The sequence below is a fragment of the Cydia strobilella genome, chromosome 4 (genome assembly GCF_947568885.1).
Source record: "Cydia strobilella chromosome 4, ilCydStro3.1, whole genome shotgun sequence".
NCBI lineage: Eukaryota > Metazoa > Arthropoda > Insecta > Lepidoptera > Tortricidae > Cydia > Cydia strobilella.
In genome coordinates, this window is record NC_086044.1 from 3,631,603 (window position 1) to 3,653,194 (window position 21,592).

Consider the following 21,592-nt stretch of genomic DNA (forward strand, 5'->3'; position numbering starts at 1 on the left):
TACCTTACAAAAAGGTACATTTGCAGCTCAAAAAACCTTAAAATATTTCTATTGCAAGGGTATAAGGTTTACTCTTACTTTAGTGAAGTGTAAAACTAGCGTGGTCCTTTTGTAATGCCTATAAAGTATTCATTGAGGCAACGAAAACATTTTTTTTCCCAGGCTCCCAGTACGTGCGATTTCATCGAGTATGCGTATTTACTTGTACTCGTAGAAAAGGAAGTATGTAACAGGTAAATTCACGTCTTATAAGTCTTTATTCCGTGGTTGTGACCGTTTTATTTGCGTAATAGAGTATTTTATATTTATTCTTACAGTCTAAGTGAATTGCGGGGTTCTAATAAAGAATATGGCTGGGGTTCAGATAGGGTCAATAGTAAAAGATTTAGGTATGTTGGTATTAACTAAGATCGAATTATCATTATCTTTTCCTATATTAAATGCACCAAATAAAATTGAATTTTCGCACGCATTCAATGCTAGTGCGAGCTACGCGCTACGTTCGTAGCCGATAACACGGGAAAACCCATATGTAGCGAAAAGCGCCTACGAACAAAGAACCCGCCTAACAAAAGCCATTTAGTTTTTCTAGCTTTCTCACGAATGAAAGGAAATGTAGGCTACGATACGCTTACGCTACGCTTCGTGGACAACGTCTGTACGCCGGGCTGCATGGCAGCTGCACTGCGTATTCATGCAGCGTCTATGCAGCTACGCGTCGTGGACAGTAGGCCTTAGTGCACGCTGCTCAAATCACTTGTGAGCCCGACGCCACGCTGCAGGCTCCGTCGAACGCTCCGCTTCGAGCGTCCACTCAGGCCTTACACTTAGAGAGGCGCATAGCCACATCTACCGTAAGAATACTCTATCTTAACAACACGCGTCTTAAGATATATTGAGCCTTCACCAGTATATGTTTTCCTAGTTGTCGGCTGGATAGCTCATGCTTGTAAATAAGATAAAGATGTTTCAGGAAATAAAACACCAACGGCCAATGATGGATTTTATTCTAATTAAATTTAAGTGGAAACATGAATGCTTATAACATGAATCTAAAGAAGGAAACACTATTATATTCTTAGTACATAATACTTATCAAATAAACAAATGTCTTTCATGTTGTCATATAGTATTAAAAAACAAAACAACTTAAATAACACATGCCATATATATGGCACGACTATATCGCAACTGATCGCTAACTTAGTGTATTCTGGTAAAAATGTGCCAAAATCGAGAGAAAGTATGGACAGAGGATATGTATAACTGTCATTAATTTGTTACAATTTTATTTTTAAGAGGTTTACACGTGTGTAATTTAATAGGTTCCAAGAAAATGTACTTCACAAATATTAATCATGTAAGGTTAATACGCTTTCAATCCGAAGGTCACGGGTTCAAATCCTGGCTTGTACCAATAAGTTTAACGGAACTTATGTACGAAATATCATTTGATATTTACAACTAGCTTTTCGGTGAAGGAAAACATCGTGAGGAAACCTGCATACATCTGCGAAGAAATGCAAAGGTGTACGTGAAGTCTCCAATCCGCATTGGGCTAGCGTGGGGACTATAGCCCAAACCCTCTCGCGCATGAGAGGAGGCTTGTGCCCAGCAGTGGGACGTATAAAAGGCTGAATTATTATTCTGATTAAGGTCAATACGGCTAAGTGTGGCTGTGGGATAAGTGTGACTGGCCTTCACTTTGGGGCCTGTTTACACATTGATGTGTTTATTGCGAGTTTATAAATTTGCCACTAAACGCAAGTAGCAAATGTAGGAACCTGCAATAAACACTAATCAATGTGCAAACAGGCCCCAATGTGAAGGCCAGCCACACGTAGCGTTATGCCACACTTATCCGTATTGGCCTTAGTAGGTAGTTACAAAAAAAAAACTTGATAGTATCCTCTGAGCCACGCCTCTCTAACTCGCGAGTGCCAAATGTGTCTACTTACGTTAAAACGTGTAACAATTACAATGTAACTGTAATTTAAAAACATTACTATTACAAGTTATCTTTATTCTTTCATTATTTGAGAAGGCACATGAAAATTTCTTACAAATAAATGATAAACCGAATGCGACAAATATAAATTTATGTCAAGAGGCAAAACTGGGAAAGTTAAAAAAACTTGATAAAGCAAGACTGGGGGATATTTTTTTGTAACAATGATGTACCAAAAATCAGACGACCGACTGCCAGCCTTACAGTTATCCAAACAGTTTGCTTAATTATTTAACATAATGTATAAACATGTCTTAAATACTATAAAAATACAACAATATTCGTCGGTGAGACCATTCAGAAACCGGTACACCGTGAATGATCTCAATGTGGTACCTAGGTGATATGCCACTGATAACTTACACTGTACATGCTACTGTTTTTACAAAATTCTTTTAAAACATGGATTACAATTCTAACATTACGGTGACTGTTCGGGGTTTCCCTGACTTTTAAATTACTTTGATCCCAATAGAGATAATAGAGAATGTGATAGAGATAATGCGAAAAGTAATAGAAATAGCACAATCACATTTAGCATTATATGTACATTGTATAGCCGATAGCAACAACAGCGCGAATTGGCTTCGTTTGAAGTAAGCAGCCTAGTCAACAAAGTCAATGTAATATCCAATATCAATATCGGTGAAGACATAGGTATGTATTAATTCATTTTTGAATGTAAACATCAAGCGAGGTAGGCCGATTTGCGGCGTTTTTGGTTCGATTTTCTATCGAGCTAATTTGATGTAAGGTTAAGTGTGGCATACGGGTAAGTGTCGATGGCCTTCACATTGGGGCCTGTTTACACATTGATCAGTGTTTATTACGAGTTCATACATTTACTATTAAACGCAAGGAGCAATTTATCTGTATGCTACACTTATCCGTATTGACCACAACTACCACAAGTAAGTAACCACTATATTAACAAAAATAACACAAATCAGCGAGCATTATTATCTCGTTTTTGGATGTACGTAATGTAACAATGAAAAATGATTATATGTGATGATTGCTTACTCCATACTCGCCTAATATCATTATATAACAGGGAACAACATATCTGCATACTACTGCTACGCTACAAGTAAGAAAAATATATATTTTTCCAAACTAATTTTATGAAAGCTCGTGAAACGTTATTAATAACAAGAATTGTCTTTTACATTTAATACCTACGATAAGATAATAAATATATCTACCGTAAACGAACCAGCGTTAATCCGACTCGAGTTTTAGACTCGAAATGACACTAATGTCATTTCGAGTCTAAATAATAAACCATTAGACAAAAGAACAATCCAAACAAGAATTAATGAAACCAAACTGTAAAAAACTTATAACTAAAAACACACAAACGTAAACATAACTGGAGGCCAACTTAAACTTTCATTTTGACATTATATTATACCTAAGTTATTTAATTTTATTATCATTCGCCCGTGCGTATCGCCCGCGCACATGCTCATGTACGGACATGACATCCTTTAGATATCAATTTGATGCCAAAATGTACGTTCGACTTAGCCTCCTTTGGTGAACATCGCGTCCATGTCTTTAAAATGTGCTTCGATCTGCTGAGTCATCTATTGTAAACTTAATATCTGTCTTTGGATAAATAAAGACCTATTGCTTTGGTCATGTTAAAGTTACGCATATAAACTGTCTTTTTTTAGTTTTCAGCGAAGAGGAAAATACAATAAATGCATTATCACAAAAAGCTCTGATACAAGAGATAATTTCATAATGAAGAGAGTAACCGGTCAATTCGAACAACGTGATAATTACTAGATACGAGAACAATACGAGATCTAATAGATACCTTATAGTTTAGTTCTCAACTTTTAGTTTAGTTATCTTTTGCAGTTCGATTCGATAAACTAATTGTCATTTTACGCTACAATAATTGTGACGTATTGGGATATCCATTAGATATCCATTGGATGTCTAAGGTCTAAGTAATATCTTAAGCAAATCTTAAAGAGATCGTCCAAGAGGACATTCGGAATCGCGGAAATGTCAAATTTGACATGACTTTCTTAAATATCGCGTTATCGTTTCTGTTTCATATCTAGTGGATATCTAGTTGATATCTAGATCATTGTTCGAATTGGCCCGTAGAATTCGGAATTGTCACAATGTAAGTCGAGTACAAAATTCTTAAGGTCTGTCTTAACACGTTAAAAACTTTATTTCTTTTCTACTCAAAACTATGGAAGCCAAAATGTGACGACGTCACTATACACTGCCTACAAAAATGCGTTATTTTAGATTAATTTTTACTTAAGCATTTATTATAGACACGCGTCTACTGATACAGAGATAGCTTTCTAAAAAATGTTTAAAAGTGGTCCTATTTTCAATTTTAATATAAGAAAATATGCAGTGGTCCAAGATTTGTTCGAAATAATGATTTACGTATTCATGCGGGGTGAAAAACAACAAAAAGTTCGTGTTTTTCATCGCACACGCTGTGAATCTCTAATAAAATTTACATAAATTCCGTTTTGAGAATTAAATAGAAGAGCTATCCCATTGTGTGTTTTATTTATTAATCATTTTCATTTCAAATTTTATATATTCATTTATGATTGTGGTTCTGACCCTGCCTCGTTAAAGCGATATAACTATTTTACAGTTACCGATATTCTATTGTTACATCCTTAGCCCTACATTACAACAAGCGACGAAACATCCTAGGCCGATAGGAACTGAACACTGACATAAACATCTAAAATCGTAAACTACACACAATCAAACCGAAAATGATTAAGAACGTATCAAAATAAGTGCTCAAACTAAGAATATTAAGGCCTAAAAACCTAGTTACACAGATGCAATAATTTTAAAAGTGAAACTTAAAGGCAACTATCTCCATCTCTATCGATGTTGCAAAAAATTAGGACTACCAGAATAATATATTTGTATTAGCTGCCTTGACTGACCTTCCAGGCCTTAATATTCTGAGTGCTCTATTAAGATCTGCTAATGAAACTAGTATAAGAGGTCCAAATTAGAGCGGAACTTCATACGCAGAAAAAATCGAAATTACTTAATCTAATTCTCACTTAGTTTAGTTACTATAAAATTTACTCCAGAGCACTGCGATTCAAACAGCCGATTTCAAACCATCATCGAACGAACGGCACCTCGCACTAAATTACCCGAATCATGGCAACTACGGTCCTAGTCAACATTTATGGGGCCTTTATCTAGTTGACAAGAGTGAAAACAGCTTAACAATCATCAACATCTCATTTTAAAACATCATTTATCAATAAAATCAGTCCAAATTGCATTATTAACAGTTTCAGTAAGATCTATGCGGGAAAACCATCTGTAAGGCAATAATGTCTACACATTATTATCTCTTGTGTACGCCGTTTAAGACATGATCCGTAAAGCAGTGCCTCATAACAGCTACCTACAGTACAGTACTTATAAAATTCTGCGTGGACGGTCATGCCTCGCAGACGGTCTTCACCCTATTGACCTTGATTTAGTCTTTAAATTTCCGCGGTCTGTGGTTGATGTAGAGTGAACCGGCGAGGCGCCGCCGCAATGGTGTCAGTTCGTGTGACTATGAATTTTCCGGCTCGTCCCATTCCACGCTCGCCCACTGTGGCAGCTCCGTCTCGTACTCCCAGCCGGGTCCCTGTAGAAAAAAAAACCATTGTAGAACAAGAAATAAATTAGAATTTCGTCTTTTCGAATCAAAGACTTTTAGAAGGTCCATTGGATCGTGCCTTCTCTTTTTCTGCTTGGAGTATGTGACTGTTAGACTTTTCCAAATAGTTTTGCGCGCAAATCTTCAGTCGCTCTCAAGTAAGGTTAGATTAGGCCAGCAAAAGTTTTGGATTAAGCAACGAACGACAGTTTGTTTTTATCATTCGAACACAGAATCTACAACAGCTTAAGAAAATGAAAAGCTTAGTTACACGTACCTTGTACTTCCAAGCGTGCAGATACATAACCAGGTCTCTGGGCCTCGGGTCACGGTAGCGGACGCGGCACTCGTAGCAGTGCGGGTCGGCAGACAGTGCGTCAGTGGAACCGCTGGCCGAGCTGACGGAACTCGTGGCGGTGGCCGCGCAGCCCGTCTGCGTTGCCACTGTCACTTTGTCCGACTGGAGAAGATGGGACAAGATTGGATATATGAAATAGGATACTTAAGACATTTTTACTTTTAAAATTCACGAGTAATTAATTGCCTCGACAATTGAATCTCATGATCAAAACAGTTAACAGCAAGACTATGACACAATGGAATTCTAATGTCTCCTAAGGATTTTATGAGCATATGTAGTTTGATTACCAATTCTAAATAACAATGGAAACAAAACTATTAAATAGATCTGTCAAGGAGCTTCATTCTAGTTTCCACCAGACATGCAATGGTATCCGAGAGCAAATATGCACGTTACTATAATTTAAGATCCCATCATCACAATACATGATTATGACAATGGGACAACGTGTAAAATATACCCATTCGAATAAAATAAACAATTTTCTAAATTGGGCCAGAAGTTTAAAGTAATTGGGGAAAAACTTCTCATTTTTCCAACATCGTAAAAAGTTAGTTTCTAAAACTATTCACTAAACTAATTTTTAACAAGCAGAAACGTCTGCGATCGATGCTATTAAGCTTAGAATAAATAGACCCATATAGTGGGAAGATTTGCTGACTATGGATGAGGTCTTGGAGGCTCAGTTGGCAGAGCGCTGGAGTATCGATCCAGAGGCCGTGAGTTCAAGTCTCACCCAAGGCAGTAATTTTTCCACTTTTAAATTTGTTCACTAAACGTTCAGCATTAACACCTGCGAGAAAATCACAATTTAATCTACCTTGAGCGAGTCAATATAATTAAACCAAAGCCCAGCAAAATTCGTTAAAACTAACAAGCCACTGTAAACTGATTTAAATTTAGGGACCTTATATTAAAATCAACAAACCACAATTCGAAATAATTCGGGTGCCCTTTGGCTTGGCATTGTTTACCTATACGAGCTTGTTAGGCAAAAGTTTCGTTACAAATTCTATATTTGATGTTGAATTTAAAGTTCTTTGGAAAATTTGGTACTACATAAAATACGATGGTGGAATAAAGGATTGTATACTAAAATAATTAGAATGTAGATAAGTTTATGACTGCTGTACATTTGTGAAAATAACAAATAAATATAACACAAAATTTAATTCAGTTTACCATCGTTAAATCAATCTAGGTTTACATTATACAGCTCTGAAATGACTTTACTATAAGACATGAAACTATAAAATTATTTTTAGGATTTACTGATCTGTAAAATGTACTTCATGAATTCACTTCGAAAACGAAATGATTTTAATATTTGTAAAATACAAAATATCCCTCTTATTTAAGAGCTATGCTTTTACCCTGCTCAGTTTAAGCAGACAATTTTTGGTATTTCCCCTCAATGCTTTCATCCTAACCACCGCAAAATAAACTGCTGTTAGTAGCGAAAAGTTACCCTAGTTAGCGTGTCAGTTTTTTGTAAGAATTTGATGAAAAATTCACTTGATGAAAAGGTCCAATATTTGTTTATGAAAAAATTGTTTACTGTAAGACGGAAACAATCTTTAGCTATCCAATGCGAAGCTTTTCGTTACTAACAAGCACCGGAACATGATGCAGGGACATGTTACCGTCATGTAATTTTTCTACATAAACTAAATGCGTCAACATCTTTTAAATATTAGTGTAAACTTGTAAGGTGAGCCCTGAATCAGTGACAGCGACCATATTATATAGTTAGGTTTTGTGATACAAATGAACAAAATAACATAACCAGCTACCAAACCAACGACCCTCCGTCAAGGCGCGGCATCAAACGCACTTACTCTTTCTGTACCCACTGTGTGTGTGGATCCATATAAAGAAACACTTTCTCATTGCTGAGTTTTGCGGGGCTATGACTATAATTAAGAATACCACTGTATTTTATTAAATAAATAAATAATAAATAAAGCATTGTAAATACCTTGGCATCACTGGAGTCGTCGTTCATAGCTGCCGAAGGCGTGGGCGAGGGCGCGAGGGTACAGACTGCTGGTGACGCATCCAAGGGCGCCTCTGCTGCGCTCGAAGGGCTTGGGAGGGTCGCTGTGGAAAATTGGAGGTTTAAGCATTTGACTTGGTCACAGGTCTCACACGGTATAGGTAATTATGAGGGACAGCATGGTTGATAGGTCAAACTATTTAATATGAGTCAATAACAATAAGATTTATATGAATATTCAAGGACGTATGTTCCTGTGATTTTTTGTATTTAATAATTACATTACGCTCACCTACAACTAGGTTGACGGCATCATGACACTTTGAAAGATAAATCACGGAAAATAGTCTCATTATAGATCAAAACACAGTTTCCATTGAAGGTTGTGTCACAAGATAAGATTATAATCCACGATTATGACTGCGAATCAGTTTTGTTATAGACGCTCCTAGAAATAGCAAACTTACGCGTCATGACAGTGGATGGTGTCACCCCTGGGGCAGGAGACTCCAGTCTTGGAGACGACTCTCTGGAGGTTGGGCCAGTGTCGCAGTCATCTTCAACACCTGAGTGAAGAAATCTTAAATTAATACATGGCTTATCCAACAATAGATATTAATTTGCGTAAAGGATTCCCATAAATGTCCTAATAGGAAGCCTCCTTGACATGAATGTACGGAGGGATTGAAGAAGATTGCTTCGTTTATCTAGTTGGGGTTGAAGACAACCAACAAACTTTTCAATTTCTTAGGTCTTTGCTGATCTGAAAAGATATAATTGTCAAAAGTAGTTGAATAGTACCTAGTTGTAGTTGAATAGTTTCCAACAAAATAACAATCATCAGCAGCAGAATTTGCTAAGCAAGCCAAAATGATTTAAGCACTTTTTTATTACGAGAATTAGGGTGAAGTGACCTAATGATCTACATACTCTTACATCATTTTGATCGCCTCACCCGCGCTTAGCTACTTTTTTGTTGACTGTACGCTAAACTAACCATTTCGTAAAGATCGACTTCGAAAGGATACAACAAAAAATTTACGGATACATGTCATGAACTTACCTTTATCATCACGCACTGGTTTCGAAAACAGCATATCATCATCAGCTGCATCAACTCCAAGCCAGTTCTCCGCGTTGTGGATGGCGATGAGGTCGCGAACCAGCTGCTCGTCTGTTTTACCACCGGTGTCACCCCCCTTGCCACGGAGGGGGCCGAAGACTGGGTGGTTGTAGAGGGGGTCGTTCACTACGGGGTAGCCTGTTGGAGAAAAGAATTAGTAAGTCATAAAAGTTACTTTTGCTACAAAATAAATTGATATTACAGATATTAAATTTGGAGTGAGTGAGTGTGTGTTGGGGTGATCTTTTACACTAGATGGAGATAATCAATGATTAATTTTCTTCAGGAAAGTTTTACTGTATAAATGTTATTAGACAGTAAAAGAAGACGATCTGAAGTTGATATCTGCTATTAGTCGCTTTCTCTACATGAGAAGCAGAGTATACCCAATTTTTCTTGTTCATCGTTGAGAATCTTGGATGTTTTATTTGTCTGGGACGTCTCAGAAAAGTAAAGCTGTATATGGAATTAGACTCCAAGATGTGAGAGTATTCAGAGATCTCAATGGAAAAGCATAAATTTCACTCCTGATGTTGATTAATGATTAGATTCAATAGCGACAGTTAATGATACCTAACTAGCTTTAATCAAGCGTCTCCTCTATTCGTTTTATATTAAGAAAAGAAGGTGGACTCACCTAGATACTGCAAGTGCACCCTGATTTGGTGCATCCTGCCGGTCTTGGGCTTGCACAGCACGACGCTGGTGTTGCTGCGGGGGTTGTAGCCGAGCCGTTTGAACACCGTTGAACAGTCCTTGCCCTTCGCTGATACTTTGCAGACGCCAATCTTGTAGCTCACTACTTCTATCGCCTCTAGGCATTCTATCTCTTCCCTGTGAAAAAAAAAACAATGAGAATATTCCATCCGGCCATTCCATTCAAAACATAAGAACTAGATGCTATTCAAACACGTTAATTTTGTACCTTTTGCATTTTAAATAACAAGTCACTAACAAGTATCTGAATACTTTTTAAAACTACAATTTATTTATTTATTTCGTTTTACCGTCAAGTTTATAAAATAAATATTTTTTCACTTCATTTTTTTAATTTCTCTGTTGTATTTTTATGAACGATGTATAAAGGTTTTTTTCAATGCCCAGATATTAGTACAGTCAGCCTCAATTTTTCAATAGTAGTGTAGGTATAAAACAACACGCCAAGAGTATTTACCAGTCTGGAATACTTTTCAAAATATGATATCTGTATCTTTACAGGTCGCGTTTAAAAGTATCAGTCACAGTCTGATTGTTCTACACATAAAAAATCTCTTTTTGTTAAGTTATTAGAGAATAGATTTTTGACGCGTAGTAAAATCCGCTATTTTTGATGCTGAATGTTTATCCTTTAATTTTAATCCATCACCCAAGCCATTAGTCACGCTATTCTATTTTAAATTACACCCCATTTTTCTTAACATGAAAATGTCAACCTTGTCCATTGAAAAATAATTAACTAGTAGTTATTTATAATTGATTAGGACACTGATTGAGTAGCAGAGAATCTGCAATGCCAATGTTGATAAAATGGCTGATCGCCAAAATTTTAAATAAACAGTCTAAAAGATTAACCAGACGTTTCAATGTTGGTGTGATAAAAATGGAAAATGATATAATTTTGTTTATATTTAATTACTAAAGGCAAGAAATAATATTGACTTGTATTGCCAGAAAAAAACAGACTTTTAAAGCGCTTACTGCGATACTTAGCCATTTAAATAAACCATCTGTTTTAAAAATATCAGAATCAATTTCATATAGCATTGTTGAATTGACATACTAATTGCTATCGCAAAGATCTTGAGCGCGAAATAATAAGTGTTAAGGCCAGCAAATCAATGTCAATTCACAGCCAAAACAGATAAAAAACACAATAAGCTTAAGGTATAAATATTTATCCGACCAACGAATGTTGTCATAACTAATAATGTAAACAGCGCACTCACTCAGGAAACTCGCCGTCGACTCGGCAGACGTATTCCTTTTGCACCTGTCTGTTCCTTATCTGATGCTCCATCTGTCTCGCCTTCTTCGGACTCCGGCCGAATAAGAGCAGCCCTGATTGGACAACAAGAGAGTTTAATTAAGACTTCGTATAGAATAGTGTCAATTTTGCATAAATATTCTTTATTATTTCATAGTAACAAGGTCTCTTCTAGATTTTGAATAAATAGGCTACCTATTATTTTTATAACATATAGGTACTTTAATACCTAATATTAATCTAACGTCTGCTTTGATGTATTATCTCGAAGATGTAAATAAGTTAGCTGGGTCAATTGACCTGATTGTACTGATTACTTGAAACGTCTTTTTAGCTTCGGCAACTTCCAGAAAAAAAGCGGAAGTAGTCTTTCAGCTACATAGAAATATATAAAAATAAAGACTTAAATAAACAAAATGTCAACCATAATTATGCAATAATAATATAGGTAATCCCCGTTTTTTACGTTTTGCGATTTTGTTTTCTAGTTGTATACGGACGTTTAAAGTGGACTAACTGAATGTTTGTGTTACGATTTGATACTTATATTTTATCGTAGACAGCTTGGCATTTAGCATTAATTCTGTTTTTGTTTTTCCACATTTTATTGCGAACAAACTAGATCACAAATGTCAACTACTACCATTATACTATTAAATTAAAATACGAGACTTTACCCGATGACACTAAAAATGGTAATCAATGTCTAAATAAAAACATTCATATTCAAATATTCATAGTTGTGAATAAAATAATAATCGATACATGTTAATTTAATCTTTTGATATCTCTGTTTATTAGAGTAAGTTTTTTAAGTAAATATACCTAATGATGATGATGCACAGAACATAGTGCTATAAAGTGTAAATTTATGCATAGACGCACAGAAATTAATGCTCTTTAAGACAGAAAATAGTACTGTTTCAATATGTTCATGAGGTTTCCTTCAAAAACACAAATTCCCTCCAGAGCTTATTGAGTCCCTGGCAAGTTAGGTTCTCCATACAAATGTAGTTACGCTCTCATTTTGAAACGACTAGCTAGATTGCTCTGAAAATTTGTACTTACAATAGGATAAGGTATATCTAGGTCTGTATATATTATATAAGTTGTGTAGGTGTAGTGAACATAACTTCAACCTTGCCAAGCCAAAATAAACTTACACGTTTGTCAATAAGCTCTCGACATACAATCTTATTGATACTCTTACTGTTTTGGTTCAATGTTTACTCGAAAAATGTGAACTAACTATATAACTGTGTGTATAGTTGTAGAGTATGGTGGACTTTATAATTAAAATTGTAACAACTTATTGTGACCCATATTCATTCATAAATATCGCCAGGGTTAATCTAAAATAAGTACATGATAAAAAAAAACAAAAGAAGAAAACACATGCTTGCTGCGACATTCCAATTTTTTAGTTCCAAATTAAATCTTGCTTGATGGGGTGAATTTATCATTCAATAAAAAATATTGCATGAATTGTTCTCAAATTATCATGTGTTACCTGATGTTAGCCTGTCCAGTCTATGTATAGTCCTCAAGTTCTTCAAGTTATATTCCTTGGCCAGAATGAATACGACCGTGTTGTGTCGGTATCGCCCGCAAGGATGCACCTGCAGATGAAACTTTTCTGTTAGGAGTCGTTATTATAAGTAAAAAATACTTATAAAGTCTGAAAATTTTATCAAGTCCATCTCCAGTGACTATGTTCATTATGAAAAGTGAAATTGTTATAATTGTAATCACTTCGAGACGTCTCTCTGTAGAAAGCGTGCAATATAAAAATAACGATACAATTGTTGAAAGACACAATTTAAGGAAATATTTAATTCGGAATATTTTAAAAACATACATTAAAATTACTCCTAGACTTAAAACAAATAATATCAAGAGCATGCATTGAAATTGCAATAAAAAAATACTGTTTAAAATAATTATAGATAGTAGAAGAGTTAAAGAGTAAGACAACACAAATGGTAGCATGCAAGATGAAACATAAGCCCAAGTTAATAGGAATATCGCGATTGCATAAGCGTTTGTTTATATAAAATGTTAAACACTGACAACAAATGATCTGGACAATCAGACATTTAATGATACAAGACATCACTACAATGTAAATACCTTCCACAATAGTCACTTAAATAATATTACATATAATTGATTGATTGATTGACTGTTTAATGTTTAGAAAAAAACAAACCGCAAGTGCGAATAGATAACGTATCCTTATTATTTCACATTACTTGAATAACTTTTGTTACTTCTCCATTGTCATGCCTATCGGAAGGCTTATCGTAAAAAACAGCCTTTGTACGAGTCTCAAGATTTTTATTGGATACGTCTGTCTTATGAGATACCCAAGGAGAGTTCACTACTGAGCTATGGAGTTAAAAAATATCTAGAATTTTCACATCTCCAGTTCTAGTCAATATTTCACGTAAGTACGGCAAATTCCGATAATGAATCAAATAAACTAAAACAAAATTTTGCTATCGTGGAAGGTAATGAATATAATTCTGTAGATTCATCGTAATACGAATACAAACAAGGTTTACAAGGGACTCGAGCTAACCACTTACGGGTGGTTTTGAACAATCCTCATACGTGTTAGAGGGTTTTGCCGGCTCGAACTTCGGTGATTCATATCTCGGGACAGACTCTGAAAGACTTGGTAACTCGCAGTTGATCCCTAGGGTCAAGATATAATCTCAAAAGGGGAATACTTCAAATTAAACATAGTACAGTAGAACCTCGATTCTCAATTCTCTGAACGCTGACATAGTTTATCCGAACTTTTCTTATGTGTTTTATATTTTAACGCAAATTATTTTTTTGCTTCTATCGTTAGATCTTTTCTCTTCATTTCTTCTTTCTTTTCTTAAATACATTAACGTAAATTTGTACGTTAAATTATAACATCCTGTGCTGTTTCTATGTAAAAAGTTTTTTTTATCTCGTCCAAAAAAACCCACATTTGGATTATCCAAACTTTTGAACATCTCGGTCCCAATTAATTTGGATAATCAAGACTTCAAAATAGCATATTTGTTTGCCAAGTATATTAATAATTTACAGTAAAGCTTACTAAACCTGCAATATCAGGTTAAATCGTTAGCAAAATTACTAGCAGAATATACCGTCTAACTTATTGCTAGATTCTTTATTAAGTTACTCCTTAAGCCGAAGTGTTTACCTTTAGCTCGACGTGATAAACTTTACTTTAATTAACTCATAAAACCAGACTAGCTCAGATTTTTAAATCTCAACAACATTCCAAGTGTACTTAGCAAAATTAATAACAGAAATGAGTTTACATTTTGTACCACGTTTGCAAACTAGTCTAAAGTAATAACAACGCCGCAAAGCTCTGCTTCGGTCCAAAAGTTTTAGCTCTCAAATATACGCTTAAGTAAAAAAATACGGGACTTTTTAATTGGACGAGTTTAATTAGAATTCTAATTAATATTTCTATATAAAAAATGAAATTTGAATGTCGTTCTAAAACCTTTGACTTTACAAGGAATTTATTCAGAATTTTCAATTTACTTGGGCGTAAAATATTTTATATTTATTACTTTTAATGGACGCTCAAATTTATACTTTTTCCTTCCAAAGTTAAATCACATAGAGAGTTTTAGCGAATAAATTTTATGATTGTGTCAGTAAACAAAAGCTGCCTATAAAGATAAAAAATAAAATATCTCTTGTTTTTATAATTGTAGTAGGTAATATCAAATATGAATTCGATATAAATAATAAGTATCATAAGATATCGAAAAGTTTCGAAATACTATCTATGACAAAAAGTATATGAAAATATTTAAATGAATCATTTTATTACACAGCAATAAACCTAACAGTATAAACGAGGCGCGTATTCAGACCAAAAGGTATACTTTCAAATTCATAATACCCTAACATTGTCATAAATCCCGACTTTTCAGAGTCTGTCCTACCCACAAGGTCCCACGCTCGGACTCACCGGCAGCGAGCAAGGCTTGTCTAGCACGAGAAGCTCGTCGTCAGCATGTATGATGCGCAAGGGACAGGCGAGCACTGGAGTCTCGTGCCTGGCCCACCACAACAATTATTACGGACAGTTCGTATGATGTTGCAATTTCATGATTGTTATGAACATTGAATGGAGCGCCTTGGTTAAGTCTTTAAACGAGTCATCATTGTAGTCTTTTGTTTACTTATAAAGCATAGAACGCACATTTTAATGTTATTTGCCGTTGCATAACGGTAAAGAAACTTGTTTACATGGTCAGGGTTTATCATTAATCATGATAAAACAAACAATACATAGTAATATATTTTACCCTAGGCGCAAAATCTTATAATGCCACAATTGATTTAAAAGCCGTTAATAAATAAGTATTTTTAAAACAAAAGGCAAAATTAAGAATTAGATGAGCTATTCAATGTTCACAACATATCCTTGATTCAATTACTTTACAATCATTTCGTATATTGATACACGTAATTAATTTACAACACATCAAAGAAAACAATTATATCTTCAAAAATGGTGACCTTAAAAGCCAAACAGTAATTACGTTTACTGTCTTATAGGTCTGTTTGTATATTACAACATCATTAACGAAAAACATAGTGTACGTCGATACATTGACGTGGTAGTGTCTATTCTAAGTGTTGGACTGTAATGTGTGCATTAAAGGAAGTGCGTGTTTTCCAAGCAAAAGGCGTAAATAAAACTAGTGTGGTTAATAATGTTCAGAGTAAAATCAAAACATTATGATGATTCAAAAACCCAAATGTTTGTCTCCGATAAAATTAATTAATATTACAATTCACTTACATAGAGAAATACAAACAAACATACATACAGGGCACGAATATATGTTCCCTATTCATCGTCACAGATTTCTGTGGCGCTCCCCAAATTATTAAATCCAATCCATCCAATAACAATATAGGTATTTTGACATTAAATATTTAGGTACTCGTATTTTATGTTTTCGAAGTATTTCATGAATTGAGTACGCTATAAATATGATTGTATGTTAACGACTTGGCAAATAATATCGGAATCTGATTTATCTGACACATACTACGAAATCAATTCACTCCGATTTAAATGAAAATAAGATAACATCCACCACCGTTATTCTGTATTATAATGTCCAACAGTAGTGCTTAGACTTTGATATGTATTGTTAAATGCTCATGTGATCGTTAGTTATATAAAACGTAGATCATTGTGCCCTAAGTGTGCTCTACGAACTCCGATAAAATGGGACCGGAATAGTGAAATTTTAAGATCGTTTTCTGCCTTCAAATGTATACATAGGTAAATGCCATAGTCGTAACTACTGCATATAGTTTTAAAATGTGACACTAAGCGAATAGAGATGACGAAAACCAACTTAATTTTTTTAGCAATATTGAGAGGTGGCAAACAAGCGTACTCTTTACTTTACAAAACTATACGGTAGGTGTTGCCTAATTAATATCTACACATTTTCTTGACCTATTAAATTAGTTTGGGATAAATTCACAGCCCGGAACTGTATCTCAGATTTAAATCTTTATTTCAACTGAACACCAGTATAACATTACTCCTAAATACAACAGTATTAGATAATAAATAATATATATAAAGCAGAAAAGCATAGCTCTTAAATATTGATGATGATGAATATATATAAAATAGTCAGCGGAACTGTTAGTTTTCATTTGGTCACATTTCAAAAACACCCTAACATTTAAATCCGTATTTCCACATTTCCTCACTCTACCTACACTGTAAAGACATTCCTATTCATAGGACTAAAGGTTCAAATCCACACACGTATCATTAGCCCGCGAAATTACTGCAAACATCTGCGCTCGTTTAGGTAAAATATCTTTTAGGCGAAACGTCTTTCACGTGAAATTCCTTCTTCAAATATTTGATGGAAACCTTCCAATATTGAGAACGCCATTGGCTACGTACTTTTAGTAATACGAATAACTCAGTAGGGTTGCTCAAAGGAATCCTTTACTGCATTTCAAAGAGCTTGTACAGGATATTGAAGTTTTCTTATAAAAGTGCATCATGCGAAAAGGAATGCATGACTGGAACGAAATAATCAATAGGAAATGTATATCAAAAAGGATAGTTTTTATTTGATTTAGCCTTCAAGGCTACTTAATGCTTGCATTTAAATATAAAAATGTTAAACGAGCTATAAAATATATATGAACTCCTTTACAGTAACTTAAAAGAGAGAGCTGTATAACTTAAAAGATCTATGGGAAAGATAAACTTTCGAATTGAAAGCCAAAATTATTCCGCAGTAGATATACTTGGCTTCAAGAACTATCTTAAACTTAAATTGTTTTTGCAACAAGTCTGACTTTTAAATATTTCGTCTGTTCAGAACGCGTCTAAGGTAACGCCGCGGACAGCCGAGTGCCTCCGAAATTCTAAGATCGGCGTCGAATGGAAATAACGACCGCCGACAGCCAACGAAAATCATCAAAATTCATTGCATCATAGGCACACAGTTGTTTATTCATCCTTAAATCAAATGAAATGTAAATATGTTTGAATAACAAGTCTTCCTACCTAGAAAGGAGCCTGGGTTTCAACACTTCCTAAATCAAGGTGAACGAACGAACCTCAATATTTGGGTAGAACCGCGGCATAAGGATGTACGCAACTATTTAATTGTCAAATTGACTGGCCTTGTACGTCCATTTATATAATACTTCATGTACTGTGACGTCTTTTCAAAACTATATGAGTTGTTGCCCTGAAACTTGCGTTATAACCCTTTATAACGTTACAATTGGTTTTCAAACAAGTGTAATTTTGTCCTAAAAGCGGAAGCCCAACATTTGGGTAGAACCGTGGTATTTGAATGCCCCAAACTATTGTCAAGTTGACCGGCCCCGGTATTTTACGGGAAAGTGGATTTCGCCGGTGGCTTATAACATTTCGCGGTGAAACTATACTCCGTACAGAAAAAAGCCCTTTGCACTTCTCATTTTAACGCTGAAAAACCTTTCCTTGTCCTTTTAAAATATTAGAGGTGATTTGGAAATAGCCTTTGCAATTCTATGTGTTTACTAAAATACCGCTTGTAACCTGCCGTTTTCTCAAAATGTTATAGGTACTTACGACAAAAAAAAATCTATCTTATATTCAGTAACTAAATCAATACAAATTCATTTCCTGGCTTTAATTTACTTGAGTGAAGTGATGTTTTGTGTATTTTTTACCACGTTACTCATAAAAAACTAAATTATAATAGGACCTGTCCTAATTCCTCAGTAAGCTCATTAAGGCGTATTTAAGGATTAACTTATCAATAACCATGGATAAGTAAATCCATAAATATATAAGTATATACTTATATGATATATCCATAACCCAGGAACAATTTTTTTTTAGATTTTAGCAAATTAAAAAAAAATATACTTTATTAGTCTGTAATTTATCCATGAGCTTTAGGTAAAAATAAATGTTTCTTTTTTTTAAATCCACGCATTTCCTGACCTATTAAATAGTCTGACCTCTTTGCTACGCTTAAAATCATGGAGCAGAATGGGTGATTCCGCCGGAGGTTGCGTCCTCGGCTTTATGGGTCCATTTCAACTGCTGCGGGCATGTAGTGAAATTGATTGTTATACGATAACTACCATTAGATGAAGCATTTATTTTCAGCCAGTAACATATTTAATAATGTTAGAGTGAGACCAAGATAAGTCTGTAACGATTTTCATAGCACACGCAGTGCAAGTGTTATTTATACGTCATAATTCCATAGAAGTTTGTCGTTTAAAATAACACTTGCACTGCGTGTGCTATCAAAATGGTTGCAGACTTATCTCGATCTAACTCTAGCATCGTTTTTGTTTGATTTTTTAGCTGTCATAAAATATTTTTATGTTACGAGTAAAACAGGGCCGCGCGCGCGATATAGTTAGATTAAAGGAAAAAACCAAGAAAGTCATGAAAGTGAAGGAAGCGAAAGAGGTATGTCAGGATCGTAGCAAGTGGAAATCCGTGGTCTCTGCCTACCCCTCCGGGAAATAGGAGTTATTATATGTATGTATGTATGTAAACGAAAAAACGACACTATCGCGGCTAACTCGTGCTAAGCTTGTACAGGTAGATTCCTTATTTCTGACCTTAATATATCATTGAGAGTAATGTTTGTACCTCAGAATGATTGTAAATTTTACATATCTTGGTCTGTTAATCAGTTTGGCTTGTCTGTGGTGGTGCGGTTAAAAACATGGGACAGAAAAAACTGAATGGAACAGGCATATAGAAGAATTGATTGTCGCAGAATCACGATTCACCACTAGAAGGAGCATAGGGTCAAAATTATTTTCGTTGTCTTGTTTTTTGTCCCCAAAAAATGTGACGGAGTGGAGTTTTTGTATGTGAAATTTAGTTTTTATTTTTCTCAAGAGAATTATAATCTACAGCTAGAAAGACTTGCAAAAGCACTCAACTTTATTTATTTATTTGATAAAAGACAAAAATAGAAGCGTGACAGTGGCCAGAAACAAGAAAACTAAAGGTATTTAGACCTTACACCAATGATATACTACCTTCTTTCCTTTCTACTGTGACTTATTTTTTTCTGCTAATATATTTTTATCACTTTTTATGTTATAAGAGAAACTTGTAGGTTCCTTGTGTCTGCTTAAAAAAAATCTTATATCACCTTGATAAATATATATTAATATATATTATATATAGTATATATGTATATTATATTTGTATATATGTGATTATATGTCATTTTTGCTGTTGTATTTGTAGCACCGCCCACAAACTCTCTGCTTAGCCTTAAGGTTGACTGGTAGAGAATGCCTTATGGCATTAAGTCCGCCTTTTGTACTGTAAGGTTTTTCTTTTGTGCAATAAAGATTAAATAAATAAATAAATAAAGATATTTTATAATTTAATTTTTGGTGATATTTTATAATTATACCTTGTTTCTGCTTTAAAAAAATGCGATTTTTTGTATTAAGCACAAGGGTGATATAAGTACAAATAGTCAACGGTTTTGAAGGTTTATAGTTCAGTATAGTTAAGATTGCAATCGGCCTAGTTACGGCGGTAACGCCATTTTTTATCATACTTTAATGTAACCTTTTTGAATACAATGTTAACTAGTGTAGGCATACGTAGGTACCTACTTGGGCAGAGTTTTTTTTAATTATATCGTCGAATTTTTGTTTCGTCAGATTTCAATATTTAACGGATAGATAGTATAAGTGCAATTTTACAGCATGTTCTAAAAACTTTTCACCGGTTACGGAAAAGTATTATATATTTTTGTAACTAAACGGCAAATTAATTTTTTAGGGTACCGTACCCAAAGGGTAAAAACGGGACCCTATTACTAAGACTCCGCTGTCCGTCCGTCTGTCTGTCTGTCTGTCCGTCTGTCACTAGGTTGTATCTCATGAACCGTGATAGTTAGACAGTTGAAATTTTCACAGATGATGTATTTCTGTTACCGCTATAACAACAATCTTACTAAAAAGTACGGAACCCTCGGTGTGCAAGTCTGACTCGCACTTGTCCGGTTTTTCCTTATGTGGGTTGACTAAGGTGGCAACATCTGAATTAATACGTAACGTACTTTCAACCGGGGTGAATGAGGACAATAACAACCCACACAAATTGTATCCTTCAAAATCTACTATTATTTTCAATGAATGATACAATTTGTGTGGATATTTTTAAGCAATTGTCAGGTAAATCACATTTAAAGTTTTGTCTCTATTCACCCCAGCCATCCCTATTCGCCCCGTTTGACGGTAGGTATATATTTTTGTGATTTATAAAGTTAGAATAGGTTGCTTCCCTAACACCTCGTTTTAACTTATTTAACACAATAACAAATACGGAAACGAGACGCTCCAACATCTAAAACATCCCTGTATTTTAGTTGCCTCTTATTTCGTGATTGAAATAAAACAATTAAAATTGTCTTCAGGAAACATTTTCACTCAAGCAACACAATTTTCTCTCCTAATAAGCACATTTAAATTAGCGTCAAAATTCCAATTCGAAACGAGAAAATTAATATTCAAAACAGGACAAATGATTAAATCAAAAGAAAAGTTATTTTTTCATTCATGATACGATTTCGTCTCAAAAGTTTCCTAAGCGACAATGTACAAGGAAAACAAATACGCTCGACTTATGCGTGATTCCTCGCATAAGTCCCAAACTTCTCCCGTGCAATTTTTCCCCCATTTCCCCTAATCAGAGGTAAAAGCATCGAGCGCTAAGCCGAAAATGCCGAAAGTTACAGATTAAATCATGTAGATTCCGCATTGTGAAGCATGTAATAAAATAAAAGCATGTAATATACTTAGTAGATAGTTGAAATGTAAAGAAAAGCGTGATCTTACACAAAATTGAATGCCGATAATATCATTCAGTTGAGTCCTACATCATTGT

The 21,592-nt window shown here is 34.7% G+C and overlaps 1 protein-coding gene and 1 long non-coding RNA gene across 4 annotated transcripts in view; one reads left to right on the top strand and one right to left on the bottom strand.

The window, feature by feature from the left end:
- Positions 1–21,592, top strand: part of LOC134740516 (uncharacterized) — a 245,252-nt gene that overhangs the window by 185,547 nt on the left and 38,113 nt on the right. The gene's annotated exons all lie outside the window — the stretch shown is intronic.
- Positions 991–21,592, bottom strand: part of LOC134740482 (pseudouridylate synthase RPUSD2-like) — a 548,963-nt gene continuing 528,361 nt past the window's right edge. For 2 of the 3 annotated variants that reach the window (XM_063672968.1, XM_063672970.1), the window contains 8 exons: positions 12,653–12,761; positions 11,105–11,216; positions 9,796–9,992; positions 9,099–9,296; positions 8,503–8,601; positions 8,018–8,139; positions 5,956–6,138; positions 991–5,666 (listed from right to left, as the gene is read on the bottom strand). In XM_063672968.1, the coding sequence (XP_063529038.1) occupies positions 5,592–5,666; positions 5,956–6,138; positions 8,018–8,139; positions 8,503–8,601; positions 9,099–9,296; positions 9,796–9,992; positions 11,105–11,216; positions 12,653–12,761 (1,095 nt within the window). In that variant the 3' untranslated portion in view covers positions 991–5,591. Of the gene's footprint in view, positions 5,667–5,955; positions 6,139–8,017; positions 8,140–8,502; positions 8,602–9,098; positions 9,297–9,795; positions 9,993–11,104; positions 11,217–12,652; positions 12,762–15,133; positions 15,222–21,592 lie in introns of all 3 variants that reach the window. The other variant, XM_063672969.1, reaches the window with a different exon arrangement.